At 31.2% G+C, this 27,091-nt stretch overlaps 1 protein-coding gene across 1 annotated transcript; it reads right to left on the bottom strand.

The window, feature by feature from the left end:
* Positions 1–1,357: 1,357 nt before the first annotated feature.
* LOC120332492 (uncharacterized) lies at positions 1,358–24,831 on the bottom strand. Its single transcript, XM_078119465.1, has 43 exons — positions 24,727–24,831; positions 24,073–24,223; positions 23,393–23,476; positions 23,074–23,177; positions 22,663–22,819; positions 21,704–21,808; positions 21,167–21,300; positions 20,469–20,588; positions 19,871–19,981; positions 17,123–17,527; positions 16,299–16,421; positions 15,735–16,010; positions 15,287–15,505; positions 14,893–14,970; positions 14,254–14,583; positions 13,936–14,106; positions 13,760–13,853; positions 12,808–12,977; positions 12,485–12,587; positions 11,922–12,045; positions 11,282–11,458; positions 10,887–11,097; positions 10,475–10,577; positions 9,718–9,885; positions 9,424–9,573; positions 9,158–9,261; positions 8,902–8,983; positions 8,342–8,406; positions 8,012–8,145; positions 7,525–7,621; positions 7,379–7,446; positions 7,161–7,295; positions 6,529–6,660; positions 6,104–6,246; positions 5,594–5,729; positions 5,261–5,352; positions 4,876–5,000; positions 3,883–3,959; positions 3,631–3,765; positions 2,916–3,056; positions 2,596–2,732; positions 2,063–2,198; positions 1,358–1,822 (listed from the first exon to the last, which is right to left on the bottom strand). The coding sequence occupies exons 1-43, from the start codon at positions 24,782–24,784 to the stop codon at positions 1,715–1,717; spliced, it is 5,973 nt and encodes a 1,990-aa protein (XP_077975591.1). The 5' UTR covers positions 24,785–24,831; the 3' UTR covers positions 1,358–1,714.
* Positions 24,832–27,091: the final 2,260 nt, after the last annotated feature.

Genomic DNA, 27,091 nt, shown 5'->3' with positions numbered 1-27,091 from the left:
GACAGCTCTCAAGCTGTTGAATGCAGTGCTTCATGGTCAAGGAGTGGGCCAGTGAAATTGTGACAATGCAAAATATAATTCATTGAAAGTCGTCGAATAAATTTTACGTTTTCAATTTGCATATAATCTGGTTTGAAATTACGTTTGTTTGGTGGCATGTTATTCATTCACAGATCGTTTCCCATGTTCGAATTGAATAATATCTAGTGGCTTCTGCGAGGTATTGTAAACAATTAAATGTCATTTCAAATATAAGTGCGTATAATCAAGTAATTATCTATTGATCAACTTATGTAATTTAATGTCATTTATTATCTAATACTGTAGTTTTATTAATTGAGCACTTTTAAAAATGAATGAAAATTCAAAGTTAGTGATCAACACAGACATCTGCGATGGAAATCTATAAATTGATTTGCTCTGATATTTATCATCTGTGCACAGAATATAAAGGAACAGTAAAAGTAGTTCAGAAATCCTGAGCTTGATTACTTGCATAATTCATTTCATTTTACTATGTTTTTGTAAATAACTAAGACTCATTACTTTAATAATTGGAATTTGTTTGTTTAGAGATATTTGAATATCATAGAATGCTTAATGATTTGTTTTCAATACTTATTTAACTTGATTCACAGCGATAATATTGTTTCATTCAAATAAAAAAGCAAAGAAAAATACTGGATGGTGAAAGTTTACAAATGATGAGTATATTGATACATGTGGGATAAACGTCCCATTGACCTAACAAAGTAAATAAATCATTTACATTTATATCATTACCTTCTTTATGTTAAATCACATTGAAATACAAAATTACTCAGACACTCATGAATTGATTAGCTGAAATTTTTAGTGGAATAAATAAATAATGTGACTCTAAATTTATCTTTTGACAACCCGTAAAATATCTGAATGCAATTGTTGCTGGAGTTGATCTACAATCACCTGAATTGCGATCGAAGCACTTGAAAGTACTCACATGACAACAGTGTATTCAATTTGCGATATGCCTACTATAATTTATTTATTTTATTGCACACAAAGTGAACCTTGGATCGTTATAATAATATGTTGTTGTTGGTATTTATTTTTCTTGTTGTTATTAATGTTGTTGTGAACAATTCGCTTTTCTATTCAATTACAACACCAATCGTTTCAAAATTTTCACTGGCTAAAAACTGCATTTGTTGCTAGAAGTCTATTATTGCTTTTATTCACTTCATAAATTTCTATGGTCTTTATGGTATTCGTTTTAAAAGTAAACATTGTGCACCTTGTGACGGTTCCGCGTTTGCTTTGGTTGCTTTTTGGTAAGCAGGCGAAGTTGTGAATAATGCGGTACCGATAGTCTACCGCTAACGATTGCATACACGTACTACTTCGTTTTGGTTTTCCGTGTATATATATATTTGAGCATTGCTCTCTTGTATAATTATATTAACAATAACAAAATATGAGAAAGGTCACGAAAATATTAACGATACAGGATAAGGTTGACAGGAGTCAATTTTCATTTATGGTACTGAATTGCATAGGTATTGTAAACACGATCAAAGCCTTTACTCGTGTAGTATAAAATAGCTGCCAAAATGTCAGAAACATGGTAACAAAATCTAAACCATTGTAGGCTTATGGCACTTAAATGTTTAGCATCAAAATATATCCTATAAAGTGAGATAATAGGAAGAAAAAAATGTGGAACTAATTTTCGTTACAGATTCTCATAAACTGTTTCTTCTTCCTTTCCATCGAAATTTGAATAGAGATCGAAAGATGATAAATACGTTGATACAGCAAGGTAGCAGAACTTGTACTGGTCCTGAAACACACGATTTAATTGAAAAAGTCTGCTAGACGAACTCATTAATAGAACAGAGATTTCTATGCATGTATAATTTAACAATAAGGATGTGAATGAGTAAGAGCATATCATGAAGTATCAAATGAATTGCAAAGCCAAGAAATTAGGATTTTGTCTAAACCATTAGCAAGTGTTATATATACATTCACTTCAATATGAAAATATTATCGCGCAATGATAAATACTATGAAAACCGACCAGAGTCTGTATCATCCCTGCTCTAGAGTCTCGCAGATCTTTAGCTTCTCTGAACACATCAATTTTGTTTTCGCATTTGAGTCTTTCAATAAGATTAACAATTGCGCAAAATGTGCCAGTTCTTCCTGCGCCGTCACTGTATGAAAAATATTTCTATTGTGTTAATCTTCACACATTATTATAAACATATGCATGAGTATTGGATGCAAATATGGTTTGTTTAGTGAAAGTTTCATTATAAACAGTGATGTTTTGTACAATATTAAGTTGAATAATCAAACAATAACGAATATTTATCGGCTTTTTCGGGTTAATACACGATTTTAAATGTGAATTCTCTATCACTTTTTGAGTCACTTTGCCGCTAACTATAATTCTGATAAATTTCAGTCGTACAATGGTTGCTAACCAACGTTTGCAATTTCGTTTTCATATAATAAGAAATATATATTTTTAGATTTTATTATATTTTTTATTGGTTTGAAATGCTACAATAATTTATAAACTTTGAATTGTAGATTTCATCTAAGTACCTGCAATGAACAATAACTGTTGCATTGTTCAGTGATCGAACTCTGTCAGTCATAATATTAATCAAATCAAGAACTCCCGTCGGATCTGATGGGCAATTGCTTACACTCCACCCTTTATATTGATACTGCATCACTTGCTAAAAATTATGATTAGAGTTGTAAATAAAATAATTGTAATGGAAAAACGAAATAATTTGTATTAATTAAGATTACTCTAGATACCTGGCATTTACTATAAAAAGAGTTCATGTTAGTTAATCAATAAAGGCTGCTTTCCACCTGTATTACTAGCTTTCTATTTTTTGCTTTATTCTAACAACCTTGATTTCTCCTTCCAAGGAAACACGAAGATCGCGACACGTTATTCCATTTTTGATATGCTCTTCATCAAATACTACAGAAACATTTTGTAACTGCAACGTTTTTTCAACTCCATCTGGCCAGTATTGTACACATTGTTCCTGCAAAAAGGAATAAAAAAAAAAAAACACATTACTTGTTTGCCAAAATACAATACAAAATTTGTGGCGATCGGCAAGAATATGTTCAATGATGGATTTTGAAAAATAAATTGCAAATGTGTGCAAAGACAAAAATAGGTTAAAAATGTTACGACACGTGATTGGATGATATTTTGTACACTCCAATGTTATGTCAGAATTTTATATAATATATTATCAAATCTAAATGACCTAAAAAAAATTATACTCATTAGTACTGAAAGTTGAATAAATATATGGATATAACTTTATTAAAATAAATAAATGTAATATCCTTCTACGACAACAACAGTCTTTAACAACTGAAAACTTCAAAGAAATTTGTTCAGTAGATAAAGAGAAAGAGGAATCAATAACAAAAGAATACTAACGAAAACAACAAAAACAAATTCACGAAAGGTTCCATACGTCAACCCTGTGCCAATGATGCATACATACATATATATATATATATATATATATATATATATATTGGATGATAAATTTAAAATCTTAATATAATCATTTAAAATATTTAAAAAACCATATGACATACTTTGTTGTTTTCTTTGCAATCTGTTAACATAATTATTATTGAGACATCATTATCAAAAACTGATCTCCAAAAGTATTCAACGGAAGCAGAAACTGGTCCTTGAGCAGCAATTATAGCATATGAATCATCATAACTCTTCAAAATTAAAATAAAAAACATTAACAGTTCCGCATTTAATTGATTATTCATGAAGATTGTTCATAAAATATTCCAATTTTCAAATAAAAAAACCCAAGTCCATCGATACCTTACCTCAATATAAGACGCATTTAGATAAGGAACATCAATCTCATCATTCAGTGGATTTATTTTGACTCTGTTACGCTCATCTGAAATATTTGATGAATTACAAGGATTTAATAAATATGAGCAATATTAATATAGGAGATTATAGAGGTATGAATTATCGATAATATTGAAAAATTATAACATGTTATACATTGTGTAAGCTGTACAACTAAATTTTATTAAAATTTGAACTTTCTTTAACGATTTTTAGTATACGAAACAACTACAAATAACTAAATTTATAATCTACATATTATTGTGCAACATACGAAAACATTTGCTAATTGAAAACGTTCCGACTTCCTCCAGATTCAATTTAATTTAACAAACGAGTCTGTTTAACAATTTGAATGATTATTTTGAGAAAAACAAACAGTCATACTACCAAGACTGATTGACTCTATTTGATTGATTTATTGATTATTGAGTTTTTAAGATAAATCTAAGTAATATATTTTCTTGTTCATATTTAAAGTAATGCGTTCGAGTTGTGCCCGAGCCTTTCATAAATTTGTTTTAACGTAAACAAACGCTAAAAAACTAAAAAAAAAAAGCATTTTGCATTCTCACAAGATGTAATGGATTTAGTCGAAGAACGGGATAGATTTGGTTCTTTTCAATCATGTAATATTTGGCCTCGTAATCCCTAAATAAATGTTTTTAACAACACGTATGCGGTGTCGTGTTTCATTTTACTAAATTGTTGTTGTTTGGAAGACATTTGTTGATGAGAATAAATCGCTTTCAAATTTGTCTCAATTTTTTTTAATTTTATTTTACAATTTCTTCGAAATCTATGATTCTCATAATTTAACCCAGAAATTTAACTACTTCTACGTATATTGCGCCAGTACATTAAAAATACCATTGGACCTTCACGTCCACCTATTTGAGCATTACTCTGTTTTAAATGACAAATTAATTCCTAAAATATGCAAATGCCCACATTTTACTTACAGGGTAGTATATTTTTATTTCTATTACCACTCTTGAAACTGGAACCATAAGTTTTATTTTTCATGGGATCAACTGTTGAAAGTCTTCTGAATTCATCGTTGATATCTCTTTCTTCTTTAGGATAACTAACAAAACAAATTTAAAGTGTTTATATTAACATGAATAAATTGTAACAGGACCGTCTGTTTCTCATATTTTTCAGCTGAGCACTCGTTCGTGTTTGCTTGCAGTATATATGTCTACTCTTTCTGTATGTAGCTTATTTAATATTTTTTGTCAATGACTGGCATTTAAAACATTACAATCGATGATAAAATATTAAAGGATTGGCCATCGAAACATTCATGCAAAAATGTTTGTGACTTGATTTAATAACAAATATTACCCGCTTGTTGCATGGAATGAATCCGGTCCCGAATCGGTGATTCCAAGTAAATACGACTCTAAGATCAGCTTGTGTATGAAGATATATTGGTCCTAAATAAAAAGTATCATATAAATGAATAAATAATAGAACAATACTCAGGTATATGGGCACAGAGTTCGCTCGTCGGTATCAGTACAGTAAGACCTGAGATTACAGAGTTTGGTGAAATTATTGGTGAGCAAGCAATGGTAATGTGTTCGCATTTTGATTAAAATAAAACAAAAAATCTGGAGAAAAAAATAAAACAACACGTACGTTAACGAATGATGTAAACAATAAATGATGACTTACACAATTTTGCACCATGTCAACACGTTGTTGTCTCATGTTAATTACACAATTGTATACATCAACACGGTTTAATCTCTCTCTCTCTGCTGTTAAATAGTCATATGCGATGAATGTTCCTGTCCTTCCTGCACCCGCACTAAAACAATGTTAAATTAAATTTCAAACAACTAGGTCTGGGTCGTGTCGGCCTTGGTTGCGTTATGCTTTGGCGCTTTCAATTTTGAGACTCTTGGACAGCGAACAACTCAACTGCAAAAACCAATATCCTGCCTCAATATTACTTGAAGTTAAGTGTTTCACCGCTATTTTATATTATTTTATCGTTGCCACTTGTAATAAGAGAATATAATAAACAATCAAGCAATCTCGTTATTTTTAGAGAATTTGAAGCTGACAGCTGGAAGGCAGCAAAGTCTCAGCACGCGCGGAGTCATAAGAAACAACATCAACGTACCCTACAACATAGTATGGACTATTTCATAAGAGGTAAAAATGTCTTTTCTCTCCTACCTACAATGCACGACTGTTGGACCAGAGCTTCTTCCCATACATTCAGACACCGCGCTATATGTTCTGAAAAAACTGCTTGTGGTCATTGGAACACCGTGATCTGGCCATTTTAGTAACTGGTAATGCTGAACAATTTCTTCACTCTGATTGTAAAAAGAGTGTTTTTTTTGTGATCTTTATTATTGAGATTACACGAAAATATATTTTTAACTTTGAAGAAAATGTAATCATTAGGTAGAGGTTGAATATTCACACGTATTGATGGCGATGGTTACTATATGACATAGTTGTTGATTATGTGAAAAAATATTTTACTTCACCTAAATATGTAACACAGATTATTTCTATCAATATAAATGAGTTTTATTATAATTATGATTAAGTATTAAATTACAATAGTTTTACTCTTAAAAATTTAACGATACCTTCTGACCATTTTTCACTCTCAATGTTCTATTTATATAACTTCCAAAAACAGCTTCTGCAATGTTGTGAACAACTACTTTACCATATTGCCTCGTTTCACCTTGTTCCGGCCAATACTTCTCACATTTTTTCTTAATAGAATATATATTAAGAAAATGAAATAGTATTTGATTGTTAGGAAGTTTAATACGAAGTATTTGTTACCAATGTTGGTATTACAAACTAAAAATTTTGGGTTAAAGTCCCGTATCTAACACTTCGCTAACGGACAATATATTGGGTAGAAAATGTCGGACCGATAAAATTCCTGTCATTTCGAACTGTAGCTCCTTATCTTGCCCAGTATTTTTACAAAACCTTGTTCAAAGTAAAAATGTTTTCAAATTAATTACAAAGAATGAGAATAACCTTATAAACAGTGTAATGATATAAACTGGTTGAAATTTAAAACAATAGGAATAGCGCGAAAAACAAGACAGGATAAGAATGCATGTCATAAGATATCTTCACAAATTGTTAACAGTCATCTAACTTATTGAATGCAGTTGAAGAATTAAATTGAGGGAAGTAAGTTTATAAATTTTCCATATTATACCCAAAAATTGTCAACGATACTATGAATAATGCTTACTTTTCCCTTTTCAAAACATTTTGTTAGCATAACGATCACATTGCATCTTTGTTCTACGATCATTCTCCAAAAATCATCAACTGTGTTGGGTAGCGGTCCTTGTGTAGCAATAAATTTCCTGGGCTCATTGAAACCCTAGCAAAATTTTTATGATCAAATCTGGGAAATAAGGCTGTTCTAGTTGTAAGAAATCCGTCGTTATATCTAATTTAACAAACCTGTATATAACACGCATTTATGTAGCTGACATCACCATTGCCACTCAGTTTCACTCGGGTGTTGTCGTCTAAATAAAATTTGAGTAAATAAATTTGTTTATTTTATTTTCTCGTATTGAACATTCTAAATATATACCGATGCTTACATGGTAAAATGTTTTTGTATCTGTTTTTTGCAGCTATCGAAGGAGCAGAACCAACATCTGTAGAATGTGCGCTTCCTTTGGCGTCAGTTTTGAGATTCTAAATATTAATATTAATTGAAAATAAATAAATAGATATAAACATTTGCATATGTACATGCATCAGATATAACTTATTACTGCTTCAGGCGAAGATACACCGACAAAAGCATAATCGAACACCAAAAATTAATATGTAATTAAGATGCATATTTTCATTTATGCAAAATAAAAATTTGAACTCTTTGCAAATGGAAAAATGGATGGAAAACCTTACCAGACAACTTCATATATCTTTCACAATTTGCCACATAAGTTTTAATGATTATTAATATAATATAAATACAAATAAATTGAAAAATTACAAAAATAAAACAATTCATATTATGATTACTAAAGACAGACTTATTGCCAATTTATTATTCTAATACCCCAATGTAAAGAATCGCACCTGAAATTCCTTTTCAAATTCGGCATTATTGTTTAACTTCATTGAATTGTACACAATTTCTAGTCTTTGTAGCGGAATATCGGTATCTGATCTTAATTCTTTACTTTCCATCGTCAAGTTAGCGTATGTTGGTTCTGAACAGAATATGGCCAGAATTTATATATCTTTATGTAGATCAATATAATCTAACTTAATCTAAAATAGTAATCAGTTACGTAAGTAAAAAAAAAGTTGCACACAATATGCCTAAAATATATACATCTAATAGAACCAGATGCCAGAAAGCAAAGTAATAACAACGCTCTTATATTGAATGGTAAGTTGTATTACCTGCACTTTGTACAACTCTTTCCATCGGCATTGATTCAGTTTCCGGTGGAGCCTTGTCTTGTCTTCTATATTAAAACATAAATATATGCTATGTTTGTAAGAATTTTATAAATTTTTGCTGATGACATCAAAAAATATCTTTCCTTATAATATTTAAATTTTTTTTATTATATTATGTGAATAACATATTTAAAAATAGAAGTAAACGCTCCTTATTGTTTAGGCATTTATTAGTATCGTTGATATAGTTGGTATGGATGCACTCTAACGATTCCACATCTTGTTTAATTCACCTATCTATTCACACTTCGTTGCAAATTTGTCTTGTTATTGCAACACCTGAGTATATCTGCGGTTTTAAGTGTTGTGTAAGCATTAACAAAGTACATAACTTAAAATTGCACAAATCCAAACATGTACTTATTACTAGACGGAGAAAAAATAAATGCTCAAAACTGGGAAGCGCGTCAACCTAAAATAAAGAATTGGGGTGCAGTAATCTTAAAATAGTATAATTTTTTTTGCTTCATATATTTTGATAAATTTAGAAACATACTTACCTTCGAACGAGTAAAACAGCTAGAAGTAATATACATATAAAAACTATTACACCGATTACGACTGCAACAATCCACGTCAATTCTGAAAAAGGCGAAATATTAGTTTAGGTATCACAGATAAAACACCATTAAATATTGCTTTTACCGTTGTTTCCATATTGAAAACAATCGAAATATAAGTAGGAGAATCTGTATTTTGTTGTTATAAATGAAAGTTGCCAATTCTACAATACGGTGCGTGATAAATGCGCCTTACCTGAATTACGGGGTTCTTGTTTACTATTCTGCAGCATGGACATCTTGCTACTTTTGTACATGACATCGCCATTATCATTCGGCGTGGAAGTAACAGTAAAAAACCTACAAAGAATAAAAATTTGTATACAACACATTGGCACCAGAAACGCAAATTTTTTTTTTCAAGGCGTGATCGCCAAATATGACAATTTTATCAAGACATGATCACCAAATAGGGCTAATTAAACGCAAACAATTATATGTACCTATTATTTAATACCATACCCGTAATTTGTTTCTTTGTCCAATGAAGGATTGTTTCCAGAAAATTCACGAATCGCTCTTTTTTGCCTATGTTGTGATTTACCCAATACGTTACAATAAGTTGTTTGATTGTCTCCGAGCAATAAGCTTATGAACCCGTCGTTGTTAGTCCTGAAATATAGTATTTCACGTGTACAATTTGTATCTAGCAAATTTGTAATGTATATCACGCCCACGCGCAACAAAAATACCACGTAATTATTATGATATTTATTCGCGTTTGAAAATTTTTGTAAGAATCAACTAGTAACTCACAAATTTATAACTGAAGATCTTGACAAAACAATTGCAATGTATTCGGCATTTTCACCCGGGGAAGACATATTCAAGTTGGTATTTGCTTTTTCAATCCGATCTTGGTTGTATGATTCCTCTATTGGACGACTTGCTTTCGGCTCAACGACTCCAATAATGAATATGCAGCTTCGTAGAATAATAAAGAAGAAAACAAAATCAAAATGACTAGGTAATTCCGACATTGTTCGAAGTATTTTCTGAAACGACACACATCCTGATGTTTAAGATTATTGAGGTAATGCTACTAAACTCAAATTTGGAAGAAATGAGAAAAAAAGACAAAATCGTTGTACGATAATTTATACCAATCCTCTTTAAACTATTTATGTAGATTGGCAGGTTTTAAAATTGATACAGTGTCACGTTCTTCTAGTAAAATTTTTGATAAGAAAATTTGCTCAAAATCAAGGCCATGTGCACTCATTCAGAAAAAAAGGAGTGAAGTTTTTAGCAACCACTGAGGTGCCGAAAGCACTGGCAATACAAAAATTATAGCGTTGAATTACGCTTTAGTAAATCCCAATCGATTATGACTTGAACCACCTCAAATCAATAGGGTCAGGAAAATAAGTATGAAATATTAAATAAATTAGGATTCATTCGTTGTATTATTCAAAAAATATTACAATAATCTAATACAATTTATTAAAATTGTTGCAAATATTGTAGAAATTAAAAGCTTTGGCAGAAAATAGGAATGGTCATAGTTTCCAACCTTATCGGTCCATTTTCTTCGTTTATGCTTGAAATTGAAAAGTTTGCTGTTCCGTCCTCATTTATAAATGTAGGTAATATTGGAGATGATATGTTTGGGGGCGCTGGTAAATAAAGCACATGCTAAAAATTCCGTTGAATATTAGGTACCATTTTTTTGATTATACGAATCTTCACCAATTGTAGATTTCACTTTGCGGTACCGAAAGATAGGTTGCAAGAACAATGAATGGTAGTTGTTATGTGACAGACTATTGATTTAACCGCCTCATCACACCTGCCCGCATAACTTAATGATCTGAGGCAATTTAGAAACTGCAACGAAGTGCCACTTTCGTGTCTATAATTGGGCATTGATAATTTGATTGTATAAAGTTTATGTTGGTTGTTATCGTAAATGAAAATGTTTTCACCTGCAACTCCAGTTGAACATTTCCCCACAGCTTTTGCAGACTCGCCAAAGCCAGAGCACGTTTGGGCTCGAATTGAAAATGTATACTTTCGATTTGGGGATGGTTCAAAAGTGAAACTGACGTTGTTAGACGAAACTAGCTGGTTTTTATTCAGTTCACGAATCATGGGACTATGAGAAGATATGTGATTCAATTCATAAGTAATGTTGATCTAAAAGCAGTGTTTAAATATTTTGTTTTTTGTCTTGAAGAATAACAGAATACACAGATTTAATTATATATACACAATTACATAAAAAAAAAAAAAATTTCAAAGAGTAGGGTAACTCAATCTACAATAAAACAACAAATACTGTACCACAAGGAATCATACTTTTACGAGCAAGTTGAATTACCTGATAAGGAAATAACACGATCTCAGGTCTCGGTTTTTTCCACGAAACAATACAAATTGATTCAGATGTTAACTGCATAACTTTTGAATCTCTCACAGCGTTCGGAAGCCCTCCATCAGTAACGAATTGGGTTTCTGAGTTACATGAAGAAACGCACTCATCAGGACAAACATATATCTTGAATAAAAATATGAATTTGATCAAGTATGATTCCGTCTAGGTTTTAAAAAAATATTTGAGTACAAAATTTACTTGCTGTTCAAGCAAAAAAGACGATGCATACTTATTTACAAAGCATTCAAATTATAAACTTTGAAATGTTCAAATAATTCAGAAACTGCAGTTCATTAAGTTTAGGTAAGGAATTATCTTTAGTAATTACATCACGAAAATTTTTTTTATTAGCAATAGATAATTGTAAAAACATAACATGACTACGTTATTGAGCAGAGAACAATATTTTTGAAATCATACATTTTTTTTCATCGTCTGCAATACATTATGATCAATTCAAGATACACGGAGTAGATCATCTAAATGTATTCTATTATCTGACGAGCCGACAAATAACGTCAAAATATCAGTAAAGTAAATTCATATAAGGAAAGAGTAAAGATAATCTGAAATTGAAATATCTCACCTTTACAGTATAATTTGTAGCAAAGGACAATGTGATTTCATTTATTAGAGATTCTTTGTTTGGTATGATATCGATCGGGTCGTACTTCTTTGCGTTTCCATTTTTATTGTCCACGAATTCTATTCTGTGTTTATAATAAATAATTGTAATAAAATAAATGAGTATGTTAACACTTTAATAACCTACTCAAATATTACTCAATTTAATATCCCTCAAAATATTGACATGGCATTAATGTGTACGTTCTCCGTATACTTTATTGTATCTAGCAATATGCTTGGATGAATTTGAAAAAGAAAATCTCTATTAGAGAAGATTAGATTGAATAAATTTCACAGAATTGTTAAATGTCCTGCGAATATTAAAACAATTCGTCACCAGTACTAAAACTTTAAATCGGCCCACTTTGTATACTATACCTGCATAAATCTAGAATTAATGTTTGGTTTCCTATTTGTAGAGAACGTCCTAATGCTAATATTTGGTCAGTCATCAAATATATTTGTACTGATAAACAAAGTGGAAACTTACAATAACCATGAATGATGTAGTAGCATTCATACCTATGTTTAATTCCAATGGCTTGGGAAGATGCTTTCCATTTTATTTTGATGTCAGCTGAACATTCTCCTATTTCAACAAGTTCAATTTCGGGTAACAGCAATACTGTAAAATAGTGTTTTACATACAGTGCGATATTGTTTATTTTTTTGGTCAAATGAATTATGAGAGATCGCTAATTTTATTTCGAGATAGGAACTGTGGGAATCCTCGAAAGCATCAGTCGAAAATTTTGTACTAAAAATAGTTTTTTTCTATCTTTCCATCAGTAACATTGAATGGGTTAGTGGAAAGTTATTGATTTCATTTTTCACAGAGCGCTCACCTTCTTTTTCACAAAAAAATCCAGCGGTAAAACTGCAAGGTACATTGTACCATTTACGAAGATGATTGTACGCAATTACAACGCAGTTATTTTCATCGTTGTTATTGGGCTGTCCATTATCCCAACCAACAAACAACCCTTCATCGGTACGTCCCGGCCGTAAAGTCCATCTGAATGTAATCAAATACGATTAAGTAAAGATTTAAAGGTATTGGCAAGGATTTTTATTGTTAGACACGACGTGGACTTATAGATCATATTGTTAAATAGTTGTTGTTGATATTTTTGAATACGAAATGGACCTATGGACCGTTTTGTTATCACGATTTTGTTGTTATTCTCGTTGCTATTCTTCTTCTTGATTTTCTCTTTGACTACGGAACCAATTGCTTTAAAATTTTCAATAGTCGAAGATTGTTTCGGTCGATAGAAGATTGTTACTTTATTTGAAAACTTCTCTTGGCTCTATGAAATTCGTCTTTCACTGTCAAGTTTTGTTTGATGACTTCATCAAAATTAAAAATTGCGCACTGTGTGGCAGTTACACGATTACAAATTAGCGATCTGGTGCTAGTGAGTCGTGAGATTTTTGATAAGTTTCGGTAGACTGCCTGTATTGTGAGAATTTTTATGCTATAGTTGTGATTTGAATCATTTGATAATTCGTTTCACTTTGTGAATGAACGAATTAATCATCTTCGCCACAGGGTCTAGGGAAACTAGGGCAGTACGGGTAATGTTACCCGTGTACCCGTGCTAGTAAGTCACGGTACCTGTACTGATAAATAACGGTTCACGGTTCCAGCCTTGTTCAGAAAAAGATTTATTTATTTTTAGGCGGGTTGTTGGTAAAAAACAAATCATTTTGGCCTCCGTCTCCATTTTTTTCAAGCATCGTTTTCTTGTTGATAAGCCAATAGTGCAAAATGTAAACAAAAAATATAATAGATACCTCTCATCCTTTGTTTCATTATATCCTATAGTGTTGTCTGCCCATCTCCAAATTACAGAACTTTGTTCTTGCTTGCGGGTCAATCCAATGTAAGCTAAACATAGATGTTAGTCACTGTAATATTATAAAACATCATCCACAATTTAAATGTCTATGAAATAATTTACTATAATTACCATTTGTATTGGTCAATAATGCATCCGAAGATTTTGCAAGAAAGTTCTGAGTAGGAAAATCTTGTATTTTAGGCATTTCTGCGTTGATGCTTTTACAGTAGGACTGAGCTTTTTGATAAATTCCGCCGGTTTGGTTAAAAATAAAGACGCTTGTTTTCCATAGTTTTGTTCCTGCGAATATAAAGTGGATGAACTTTGAAATTCCTCGAAGACTTTGTTTCGAAATATAGACACACGTACGTATCAAAAGTAGAGACAAACTGTTAATGATTAGTATGTGATTGTATGTATTCTATCGTTTATGGTTTACAAACTCACTTTTATTAACAGCAAATGATATAACGTTGTCTGTGGGGTTCTCGAAACTGTTGTTAGCGGAACATTTAACATCCACCTGCCCCATGCAGCCAGCGGCAGTCACCACCAATTTGCTTGTAACTGTTTTTACTGGCCCAAGTCCTGCAACACTATTTGCAATTTGATATATTGATCCTTCCGTTTCTTGAATATTTGTTTCGTATTTACCACGAACAAAAGACCACCGTACTTCAGGCAAAGGGAATCCATCAAAAGTGCACGAGAATTCCATTTTTTCGCTGAAGCTCACATCTTTTTCAGTCGGAGAAGAGTTTGACTCATGAATTTTCACTAAATACAATAGAACATTCTTATTCAATATTCACTTTTCACATTTCTATCTTATTTTAAATCATTACCATAAATTTATCTGAATCAGTAAATTTTCAGGTAGACTACATATATTTATCTCGCGTAGTTTATACCTGAAATTATTGTGAATGCAATCCGTTTGTTAAAATAAAAATTGAATATATTTGCTGAAAACGTTTAGCTGTAAAGATAATCCAACATATATTTTTAGGCCAAATTTTAAAATTCACTTTTCCATATTATTATCTTTAAATTTAGCGTAAACACTGCTTAATTAAATTTACGAACCTCTCAAATACGCAGAACGCTCAACAATAACTTCTTTCGAATTTGGTGGTTTATTGGAAGCTCTACATGTGTATATACCTGAAGTGAAAACACTTTGTCAGTTTTTATATTCTGAAGCTTTATTTTCATTACTTATCATGACATTAATTCTAGTGTCATTAATGTAATTTTGTTTACGATATCACAACTTTTCAAGCAGAAAACTCCATAGTATATCATCAATATTTCCAAATATTGACCCAATATATGAGACTCAAATAGGATGTTAGATTATATAAAACAAATAGGATGATTGTGAAATAGGTATAAATAGTATGGAAATATCTGCTTGATGGCTGTAAAAGTTTATCTGACAAAATCGGTACCTTTCATCTAGCGAATAATTTAATTTTACCTGCATGAGACTCGCGTGCATATGTGCGGACTTGCAGATCCGAATAAGAAGTCCTTACATCTTGTCTCACTTCGTATCCAGTTCTCCTTATTTCTACATTATCTTTGTACCATAGTATTGTAGGTTTCGGAACTCCCGTTGCTCCACAACGAATGTACCAATCACCATTTTGTGGAACAAGTATTGATTGTCTACTCAATTCGGTAATGCGTGCAGGAGCTGAAGCAAATATACAAAAGTACTCAAATTCCTTTACAGACAATAGCAGAATGCACGAATATTGAATCAAATATTGTATATGTGCATTTATACTAGGTGAATATTACACCATATATAATAGTAATCGAGTATGACAACAATGTTTCAGTAGAGGCGCTTGTGTATCTAAAATACTGGTAGTAAGAACTTTCCAAAGAATATCACTTTAATATAACATTTGATTACTTACAAATAACTTCGACAGTTACTGTTACACTTCTATCGAAAGTTTTTCCCTGCATAGGCCGAGCAAAAAAACTATATACAATTTCTTTTGTTGTGCCGCTTTCTCCAGTTATACTGAATTCAAATGATCTTCCTACGTTTAATTTTTGACGTATATACTTTGTATCTTTATACAGCTCAATTTTAACGTTGATTTCGGATATTATTGTAAGCGTGACGATCTCAGATTCTCCTTCATTCAATGTCAGTTTATTTTTGTCGACCAAGATTTTTATTAGATCTGAAAAGGAGAGCTTGTTTTCAAGAACTAATACCGAATTGAAAGTAGTTTGTGTACAATAAAGGCTGTTACACAAAATACAGCACATAGAAATATATCTTTAAAAAGCAATGAATCCACAGAAAGCTGGAAGAGTTGAGAGTGCTCTATTGTCATTGATTATTGCAAAACGTATTGTTTTACAAAACACGGCTATGAGAAATTAAGAATAAATATAAAAGAGCCAAACAACAAAACAACCAAAGCTCTAACACAAGCCATAGGTAATACTTGGACGATACAGTGTACCTTTTTCACACCTATCACCGCCGAATCCAGGAATGCATACACATTGCGCTTGGCAACCGAAATTTTTGCATGTTCCTCGGTTGTCACAAGTGGTAATATCACATGGCTGACCTTTGCCAGGAGCTAAAAATATAAACACGTGATTGGTTGGTAATTTGAAAAATCTATAAAATGTTCGAATCACTTTCCACAAAGACACCTGTTTGTGCTAAAATTCAAATATTCTAAGAGTATCACCGTTTTTGTTGATTGATCAATTTGACAGTTTTGGAGCTGTTTTTTATAAAACTAGTTAGATTTCAACATATCTGAAAGTTGTGGTAATAACAAAAAATTTTCAACTTCCATTACATTTGGTTTCATTGTATAGTACAGTCAATGGTGATTAGTGAATGATACAGTAAGTCAATGATCAGTTAGTGAACGGCAAAATGGATATTTTACTAAAAACGTGAATGTGTATTTTACAACAGCGAAACGTTGATAAGTATAGCAGTTTTAAATCTCAAACTCGCCATGGGTTATAACATCTAAGTTTATGTAATAATAAACACCGAAACCTAATGCAGTCGCAAAAGAATTACTCATGGCATGTCACAAGGAAATGCATGGAACGGGAAGTCATATGCGCCCATTACTTAGCCTCTAGAAAGGTTGAGTTATAGTTTATGGCTTAACATTTGCATGGTTTTCTTAGGCTATACGAACTCAAAAAGATATTGTTTTTAAAATACCACTAAAGCAGACTGTTTGTCAAAACATGAAACAATTATAAAATACACTATAACCATATTTAAGTTTGATAAAAATTATTTTTGACTGACCTTGTCTTTCACATATGTATCCAGCTCCATTAGTACATGATTCATCCACCCAATAAAATGACGATGAAATATCAGCTTTAGACATCTTCAAACAAGATTCCTTGCCTGGTCTTCCAAATTGCCAATGACTGCCCGTCTCGCCTGACGATGGTATACGAGTTCCGTCAGACCATTTCCAGTCACTCTCTTTATTGCCACCAATCCAAAACGATAGTGCTTGTCTGAATCCAGAGCTTGTATACATATTCTTTGCTTCACTTTCCAACCAGTTGTGAATAATATCCGTTTTAATCATTGCTAGTTCATCCCCGTTATTCTTGCATGCGGTTTTGGCATTTTGGTAATTTATAGGAGGATTCTTTTTGATGTGGTATTGACAATTTCCAAATGTGTTGTACTTCAATTCTATTTAAATAAACAGATCGTAGGATGATTTCCAATCGGTTATCTAGATTATTATATCGAAAATATAGAACAATATGATTCCTAAAGGCTGGGAGAAAACTGTTGTTTGTACGATTGTAGTTATGGAATATAACAATAGATACATTGTTTATTATCAATTACCAACATATACTTTTATGTGATGCCATTTGCTTCATTGGTGACCAGACAGACGGACTGCAACAACAATTCGATATATCAATCTAAATCAAATCATATGACGAACCGAAAAAAAGTAAAAACCAAGGACTATGCGTCGACGAGAAATAAAAAGACTGTAATAGTTTGCAAAATATGTGTAGAACTTTCACACTATATAGACTGTTTTATACCAATAAAAAAAAAAATAGTTAGACGTTTTGACAACAAAAATAAACGGAAAAGTATGAAACGCAAAGAACTTCAGAAATAAACGCCCGCGAATGAACCTCAAGAGAAGAACTCGCGAGATTATCGCAGAATATTATTTTTTTTTTTTTTATTATTTCCAATTCTGTTTACAAAATGGCGTATTCACTGGTATTCCATATTTTCATTTTTGTATTATTAACGTCGTTCTATAGTTGGTACCAAACCCAATCAGGTTTAGTCAAATATACTAAGTATTCGATCTTGACAGATATTAGAAATCGTTTTCGTTGAATATACTTCACGTTGACGTTAACATTTTATAAAATATGATTTCGAAAAAATCGTATTACAAATAAGCGCTTTAGGATGTATTTGAATAAACGCTAGTAGAATTCACAATTTTATTTTTATCGCTCTAAGATACAGTATGATGTTTTACTATTATAGACAACAATTTACGTTAGCTGTATATTTTTATGTGAAATGAAGTGCATTAGATGCTTGGAGCAAAGCATTTTTAGTAATTTGCCAGCTAAATTTAAAAGTATCCAACGCCAAATCTTTTTCTTTCCTAATAAACTTTAACATACACACACACATTCGGTCCCTCAATCATAATTTCATCTCTTCATTATGTTTTTATGAATTTTTTTCAATTTGTGTATCTTTTTTCATTGCACGCACAAGCTTGACCAGTGCTCCGCACTAACAGTAAGGGCATGATATAGCATATTGTGTTAAATTAACTGTCTTTATTTAACGATTGGACGTATTTCAATTTGTTGAAATTGTTTCTAATGTAATACGAACATTAAAATTGGAGTTAAAAATAAGCCATGACACAACATTTAGACAACTTGTAGGCTACAATGGCATTACAGCGCCATACACTCGGAACACCAAAACAATTCTATAAAATGCCCACTGATTCGGTAAAAAAACATTAACAAACGACTAATTACTACGACTCGGCGACTCGTGTCAAGTGTTACCTGGATTCTGTCAGGCTATTAGCCTGCTTTGAAATGTTTACTTTGTATTTGGAAATGTATATAATATATATCATTACAGCTTATCATCAGAAAATACAACAACAGTTCAGCCAACGACAACAGAATTAGCCAACAACAGTAAGACAACAAGCCGGTATTTGCTACAAGTTTAAGGCATGGACTGCTATAAAGATCAGTTAAAAGAGCAATGGTTCACAATTTTTTCCCAGCCACAAGTGAAAGGACAAGGCTACAATACCTTCAACAGAGTTTCAACTTGTGTAACATTTGAAGGTGATTATATGCTCATATGAGAAGATTTGTTATCTGTGGGCTTGCGTTTCATTTGTTATCTCGGTATTCCTGTAGTATGTGAATATAACTCTAACCTGGTACACAAACATGCTACGTTCAGGTGCCCGCCATCTTGGTTCAGATACTTCAGGAGTACCGTTATCTCATGCAAGCTAGACAATTCAATTTTAAATTTTATGCATGTAAAGGTTGTGGATTCTTTGAGATTTTTCTACAGATATAGCTGCTGGTTCATTCTTATTGAGATTCACTGGCCTAGAATCAACGTCATTGACTCCATTCTGATAGAATTATGTAGGCTACATAAGACGGAAATGGGCGAGATTTAAAAATCCTGACAAAGGATATCGGCCAACTTAATTAAGTTAGTAATTAAAATTAAATTGTATTTTATCTTCATTTAGGGCAAAATTAAACATAACCGGAGGAAGAATAACAAAATTGGAATCAATATTTAATAACATAAATCAAATGAATACTAAATAAAAATACATTAAAACAAAAATTACATTATCAGAACAAAGATTATGACTAATGGCCATTATCCGGCTTTGAACCAGAAACATCATATGCCAAATAAATTAGAAAATTATGAAATTTTTTTTTTCATACTTCTGTAGATGTATTTATAGAAATGGAACACTACCTTGGCAGAACTGTCCTTCGTACGGAGGGTAGCAGTTACATTCGTAAAAGGGAAATGATGTTTGATCATTACAAATGCCATTCCCTTTGCACGGGTCCGGTATACAAAGATCTAAAAAAAGGATAATCGCAATATCTTATTATTACTTAGAAAATATTTCATTCTAGACAATAGGGATAACATTTGTTTATTATTGGAGGAATACATTGCAATGGATGTGGCGCTCACCATTGATATCCGACTTATTAATAACAAAAATCGGCTTCATTGAAACGCGTCAAACTAAAAAAAAAAAAAAAACTTGTCATGCTTGGTAAATCTTTTCAGTGTCATCGAATTTATTTTTCTATCATTTTTAAGGTATGTATTGTTTTTGTGTCATGTAATTAGAAAGTAAATATCTACCATTAGTTTTTTTCGAAACTATTTGAAAACCGATGAAATGTAGCTCTATTGCTATATTATGTGTTCAACAATAGGTTTCAAATTTTAATTCAACATTAACTGAAGTTTGGTCATTGGATAAACTATATATATATATATATATATATATATAGAGGGAAGTTTCACCAGCCTAAATTATTTGATAAATTCTTACCATTTTCGCATCTTCTGCCAATTTTGCCGGCTGGGCAAAAGCATTCAACACCCGCGTTTGTGACGGAGCATGTCCCTCCATCAGAACAGAAATTGTTGTCATTGGGGCATTCAACTATTTCTACAAACAGAAATAACTCATTTTGAATAACTTAGTGGTCTTTGTGACAGTTGATTTATATGGATAACTAAAACAGTTCTCTTAAAGTTCCAAAATTTATATTGATGTCTCAATATTATATACAAGCAACAATAACGTATACGGACGAACAAAATCTACAAATCTTTTTTCCTGTCGATAAATAAAAGATCCAGTAGACATATAATCTACTGTCAATATTTTCTTAGCCACGAATTGTTACGTAATAACTGATGTTGATAAAAATTAACTTTCAAACGAAATCCTTCTAGAATTGCGTGGTTCAAACATGCACCTGACAAAGATCCTAAGCATTCAAGTACTTGATTTCGACTTTTTTTGTTAACTTGGACAGTTTTCTTGTACAAGCTAGAATACAAAACTCTAATTATGAATATTTTGAGGCGTTGATCTAATAAATATCATATTTATTTACATAATATAAAATTTGAAATCACTAAGGCTTTCATTATATTATAAGAGTTGAGCAAGAGTTTGGAAAAGTTTGCATGAAAATAGGTTTTAGGTTTTCTTTTTTTAATCCGAAATATTCAATTTACCTGTTTGGCAAATGTAGTAATGGTCATCTCCACATGGAACATCAATCCAATTTCCGGCAGTATCTATAGTAACGCAATTTTCCCTTCTATTTCCATTTGGTTCGTTACTTATCCAATGCTGCCAATGTGTCTTCCTGGAGTTAGGTAAAAAGTTGTATAAAATATAAACAGACTATGGTTGAGAGGAGAGATAAGCGTTCATGTTTTGCCATATTTGATTTTATTTTTATCAAAATAATTTTTTACTTGATAAAAATTTGTTACTGCGTTTTAAATATAACAAGATTCAGTATTTTCTGCATTGTAACTTTATATTTTAAACGGTACATTTAAACTTGTAGTATGCGAGTTTTCAAATAGTTGATGTCCAAACAAGAAATATGAAAATATGACGGCCAATCACGTATTTAATTATAAAATCATTTACGTTTGAAGAGATTTGATATAATAATATATTAAGATGTTTTATACCATCTATAAGTCTATAGTCTAGGATAGGCTGGAAGCCAGTTTAGAACGGGTGAAGATAAAACTGACCAATTTCCTTTTCCCCTATCTTTTATGACAGTACCATCATCCCATTTCCAAACACCTTCATTTTCTTGGTCACTTCCACCGACGAAGAATTGTCCACTTTTACTTCTATAAATCATAAACAACCTTATGTAAGTGAGAATTTTAAATATGTAAATACTACATTTATAAGTAAAGAGAGAAATACTTGAATATGTCGACATGTAGATCACATCTGTATCGATAAGGGCTTAGCTAAGTACCAAGTTTGTTTGCTTACAAGATCGGTTAACAACAGTGACTAAATTATGTGTGTTTTCGTGAATCAAAATAAAAGAGTAATGTTGTGTGAAATATCGGATCCCTAGAACTCGAAGTAAGCTTGAAAAAAAAAATAATAAATAAAAGTGATAGTCTTTAAGAAATCTATTAAATATATATGAGTATTAAAAATTCAAAATCAATTTGATATTATTTTCTGCAGCAACAACAAAATATAGCAATTCAAAAAATGATTGATACATTTTGTTTTTAATAATGATTTTGAATATGATATGGTAGAGTGGTAGAATATAATGCCACATAGTTCCAGGTAAGACCAACCTCTGAGTAAAATATTGTTGCATGGTTGGTATCATGTGCGATAAAATTTATATATAGATTTTTTCTCGAATATGTTTTTATTACAAATAGTCTCTACAATAATTTGCATCGTCAAGACAGGAATTAGCACTATACTGCAGAGCAGTTTTTTTAAATATTGTTATACTTATAGGCCAGTAATGAGGATTGATTATTTCTTGATATATATGTATTTATAATAAATCCACTGTGTTGTCAGAACTTGACATACTATTTATTATTCAATTTGTAACAATGTTGATTTCTGTGGCAATCCAATTTTGTTTTTCATTGTATCGCCACTGCTCGGAGTTAAGTTTTATACAAATAAAACAATATTGTTTCGAATGTTGAAATCATACTCGAGACTATTTCTAATCGTCGTTGCAATATCATCGGTCTTTATATAGGCTAGGTGCCCTGTAGCATCCAAATTCTTGCATTCAATTTTTGCTTCTTCATACGTGCGCTTGGAGCTATCTTCGTAATGAAAATTATATTGGACGGTTGAAACAGAATCTATAAAATAGTAATCGTTTTATGTTGAAGCAACGTCTTTGTTTTAAATTAGAGACTGAATCTACGTGCTGGTTATTATATATATTGTGAGGGAACAACAAAATTGTTCCCGGGTACCATTTATATATGACACGAACATAATGCTTTTTTTGTCCTGCTCTTGTTCAATTAAATAGAATGAGTAGAAAAAACATTTGGAAAAAAGAGATGATTTGAATACAAATTTATTCTCTAAATGGAATTGTAGTAATTACCGCTTTGACAAACGTATTTTCTTTTTGTTATACAACTAGATGATCCACTCAATTTTGCATTTCGACTAGAGAAACATTGGCTTGTACGATCTTCAATACTTGACCTAAAACAAAAAAAAGCTTACTTTACTTTCATTAATTAATTAACAGACGGCCAAAATGGCTTCCAGTCCAACTGGAGACGTACTAAAAACTGCAATTCATCAAAAGATGTACTGGATATAGTAACGATAAAACAAAAACGCATCACGAGACCTGAATTTCACGTAGCCATAACAAAAGAACATGAATGTATATATTAATATGAACAAATGCAAACCAGATTTCATATTGTACAGGCTCTCCATCATTCCATTTTAAATGACCATTCTCATATGACAATCCAATCCAGCATGAAGACGATCTATGAAAAAAAGAATGTAAGTGATAAATTTCAGATATATTCTAATTAAATAATGAAGAGTTTATGAGAACAAACTTTAAGCAACTTCAAACTTTATATTTTTGAACTTGCATGTATATATATATCTGAAATTTATATTATTATATATTATATATATATGTTGTTTATTTAATTATTTATATGTTTATTTCTTGACTGTTTAAAGAAATATTTCAAGGAAGGACGTCAGAATAAATTATTACACATAAACTCCACAATGATACACTTTTACATGAATAAATTTATTCAACGTGGTTTAACATCATAAACATAAAGTGTAAGACTTGGTATGTTTACACACTGTGTGTATACGGTTAATTCACAATTATTTTGACTGTTTGTGTATATCAGTTAGGCAAACATTTTGTATTTACTCATTGTTTCTACAAAATAAACACTGAAATTCTTACAAACGGTATTCTAAATTAAAGTATTGACAAAAAATTGAATTAGTTTTGTTTTTATTAAGAAAAGTGTTCTTCCTAAATCATGGAAAAATCGTGCACAAATTTTACCATGTTTTATTTAAGAAAATTGGAATTTTAACTCGAGCTCACCCTGCTAATTCTCTTACAGCGTTATTGATATTTTCATTTTTGATTTCCACGAGCCATGCATTTCTATTTTTGCAATCACTCTTTGCAAAAGAGAAGGAACCCTCGGATTCGAATAATTCCAAGGTATATCTGCCGACATTTTTAGTCTTTCCTGTTTAAATGTATATTTAAAATTTATGTGAAGTATTTTTGTAATATATAATTGACGCTCTCCTGAATAATAGACGAAAGGAAAACTTTACAAAAAAGGGAAGCAGTAGTGCTGCCGTCAACATAGTTTTTTATTTGATGTCGCAGAAGCTGGTCAAAATAATCTCTGCAATTTGCCAAATGAGTTAAGGAATAACTTTCTTCAAGATGTTAAACATTACCCCAAAAAATCTTTATTATCAATCAATAAGAGACGAATAGTTGAGTGATTAATAACGAAAAAGATTTGTCAACAACAACACAAAGAACACGTCAAAGTACAGCATTTTATCAAACGATCCATGGTGCATTTCTTGTCCAATAACTATGACAATCAGATTGCTATTCACGACATATTGCTACACTAATTTTTATAATAAACATCCATAAATTTGTATGAATGAAGTATTTTACGTGTAAATGCACCATCAGATGACAATATAAGTTTCACAAACTTTTTTTTACCTGAGATGGAATTTGAATTGTAGATGACTGAAAATATCAATGTAATTTTAAGAAGCATATTCAAAATCGGAACCAGTAAAAACTGGTTGATAAAATCAGATAATATTTGCTGGAAAATATAACGAATTTTAGTAAATTAATTTGTAAATCAGTGATGAGCATATACACAGTATTATAAAAACATTTATGATTTGAATTTTGGTAACGTGATATTTTAATTGAGTAAATAATTTATATTTAAAATATTTCACCAGAATTTATTTTGTTTTTGATATCGACAAATTAATATTTTTTATTTCTATGAATGCTTTAATGTATTTATCAAATAAACACGAATATTGTTACAAGCTTGTTAGCAAGTTTGTTTTCTCAGCACACAGTGTTGCTATGCTAACCATTTCATCGTTCAAACATTTACGTCCTTCGAACTTACCTAAAAATATTTATAACACGATCGTACATGCTTCCTGACCATAAATTATCTATAACTATGTTTAAAATCAACAACGGAAAATGAAATAATATTGCCAAATCAAATACATGGTTAAACGTGGGTTCAGTCAAGTTTCGTCTGGTTTGAGCCGCGCTAGCATTTTTCTATAATATTTTCCCAAAGCTAGGTCATAAAAACACACTCAGAAATTAAAGTGAATGGTTCTATGCGGCGCTGCGGTGACCACTCAAATGCTACTAATTTGGGCTGCATTTAGCACATGAATGGAATATTTTTATATCATAAACTAATTTACCTAACGATTTTGTGAAAAAGTAATCACGCTAGCTAATTAAGGTAGTTTCATCGACATTTTTGAAAATTGCTTTAATTTGAAATATTTTACAAAAAAGTACTATAATTTTCTTAAATATACTGTAATAGTGAAATAACAATTCTGTTACTATGTAAAATGTTTCTTATTTTTTATGATTTCTATTTGTTCTTAAACGTACTGGCTAATACATCATATTACAATGAAATAAAAATATTGCATTGATTACAGTTGACATAACAATATTGTGTACTTCCGTAGTATGTGTACCAGGTTAGGAATAAGCCATAATTTTATTCCAATTTTCCTAATTTTAGTTCTATTACGAGTCCGGGACTGTCTGTGTTAGCCAAGTGACCATCGCCCTGCATATAGGTTTCAGTCTCTTTACACAACTTGATGTAAAAAATAGGCGAACAAAACTAGTTACCTACATATACACATACTTCTGAAGCGCCCAATAGTGTATATTAAATTATGTTTATCTCGAAATAATCGTGAAGTAAAGTATTTCACAATTGACAACGATACATCTTATAACCCACATTTATCATTCTGAATTGCGCTTCGATAACAGGTGTCAGAAACAACATATTTTTCATCTTGTCATTTTTATCTGCTTCAAAATACTGTTAAGCGATTCAATTTTGAACGCGATTCAATTCTATAATTAACTTAATATATCGCTTTATGAAAAGTCTCTAATCTTTGTTTTGGTTCTTTCTGTCACATGAAACCATAATAAACAGAAACTCTCAATTATTTTTTGCTATCTCTTTCATTCTTCGAAAATCCTAACATGCTGTCAACATGACTGCATACTTCCTCGTTGTTATGGAACTTAAGATTCCGGATATGCGTGATATTAATACTCATGGAACGGCGGATGAGAATCAATTCAGTCTGAGCTTGTCGAGAATGAGTAATCAAAAAGCCTATTTAAATTGGTATTCTTTACCAAGCAACACGTATGTTTAACCTTGAGTCGTGTCGCACTCACTTTTTCAGGAACAAATTCGGAATGCATCCAAATTTTTATTGAGAGTGAAATACTAAATTACAAAAACATTGAGTGACTTCAATTTTCTTCGATTGCTTGTAAATATTTATATATTTTCAGAAAGATTCCTGTTCAGAATACTTAACAATTAAGTTTGGATGTATTCACACTTGAGGCCAAGAACACAAAATCGTATTACGCTTTAGAACACTGTCCTGGACTTAATTTCTATATCATGAGAATCTTAAAATACTCGAATAAAGTTCAGTGTCTGTGCAAATAAACATTAAAGGCAACCAATTATCAGATTCGATTTCATAGCTTGAGATTAATCACAAAATGAGTGGTATTAGTCATTAGACTATTGCATTTTAAGCAGCATATGGTTTCGTTTTTGCTAGCAATAGTCTGGCAATAAATGTAGTCACTTTTAAAATGTTGTATCACAAAAGATAATTAGTAGTTTAAATTTATTGGGAGTTGTTTTGCTCGTTTTATTTCTTGTTTGTCTATCGTACCTTGCACGGTGTCTACGTGGCTACAGATACACGATCACAAAAAATAGTAGAATGTCTAAAAATAACAACGAACCGATGAC

Source organism: Styela clava, chromosome 13 (genome assembly GCF_964204865.1).
Source record: "Styela clava chromosome 13, kaStyClav1.hap1.2, whole genome shotgun sequence".
NCBI lineage: Eukaryota > Metazoa > Chordata > Ascidiacea > Stolidobranchia > Styelidae > Styela > Styela clava.
The sequence above is the reverse complement of the archived record's forward strand: the minus strand, read 5'-3'. Positions and strand labels throughout refer to the sequence as shown.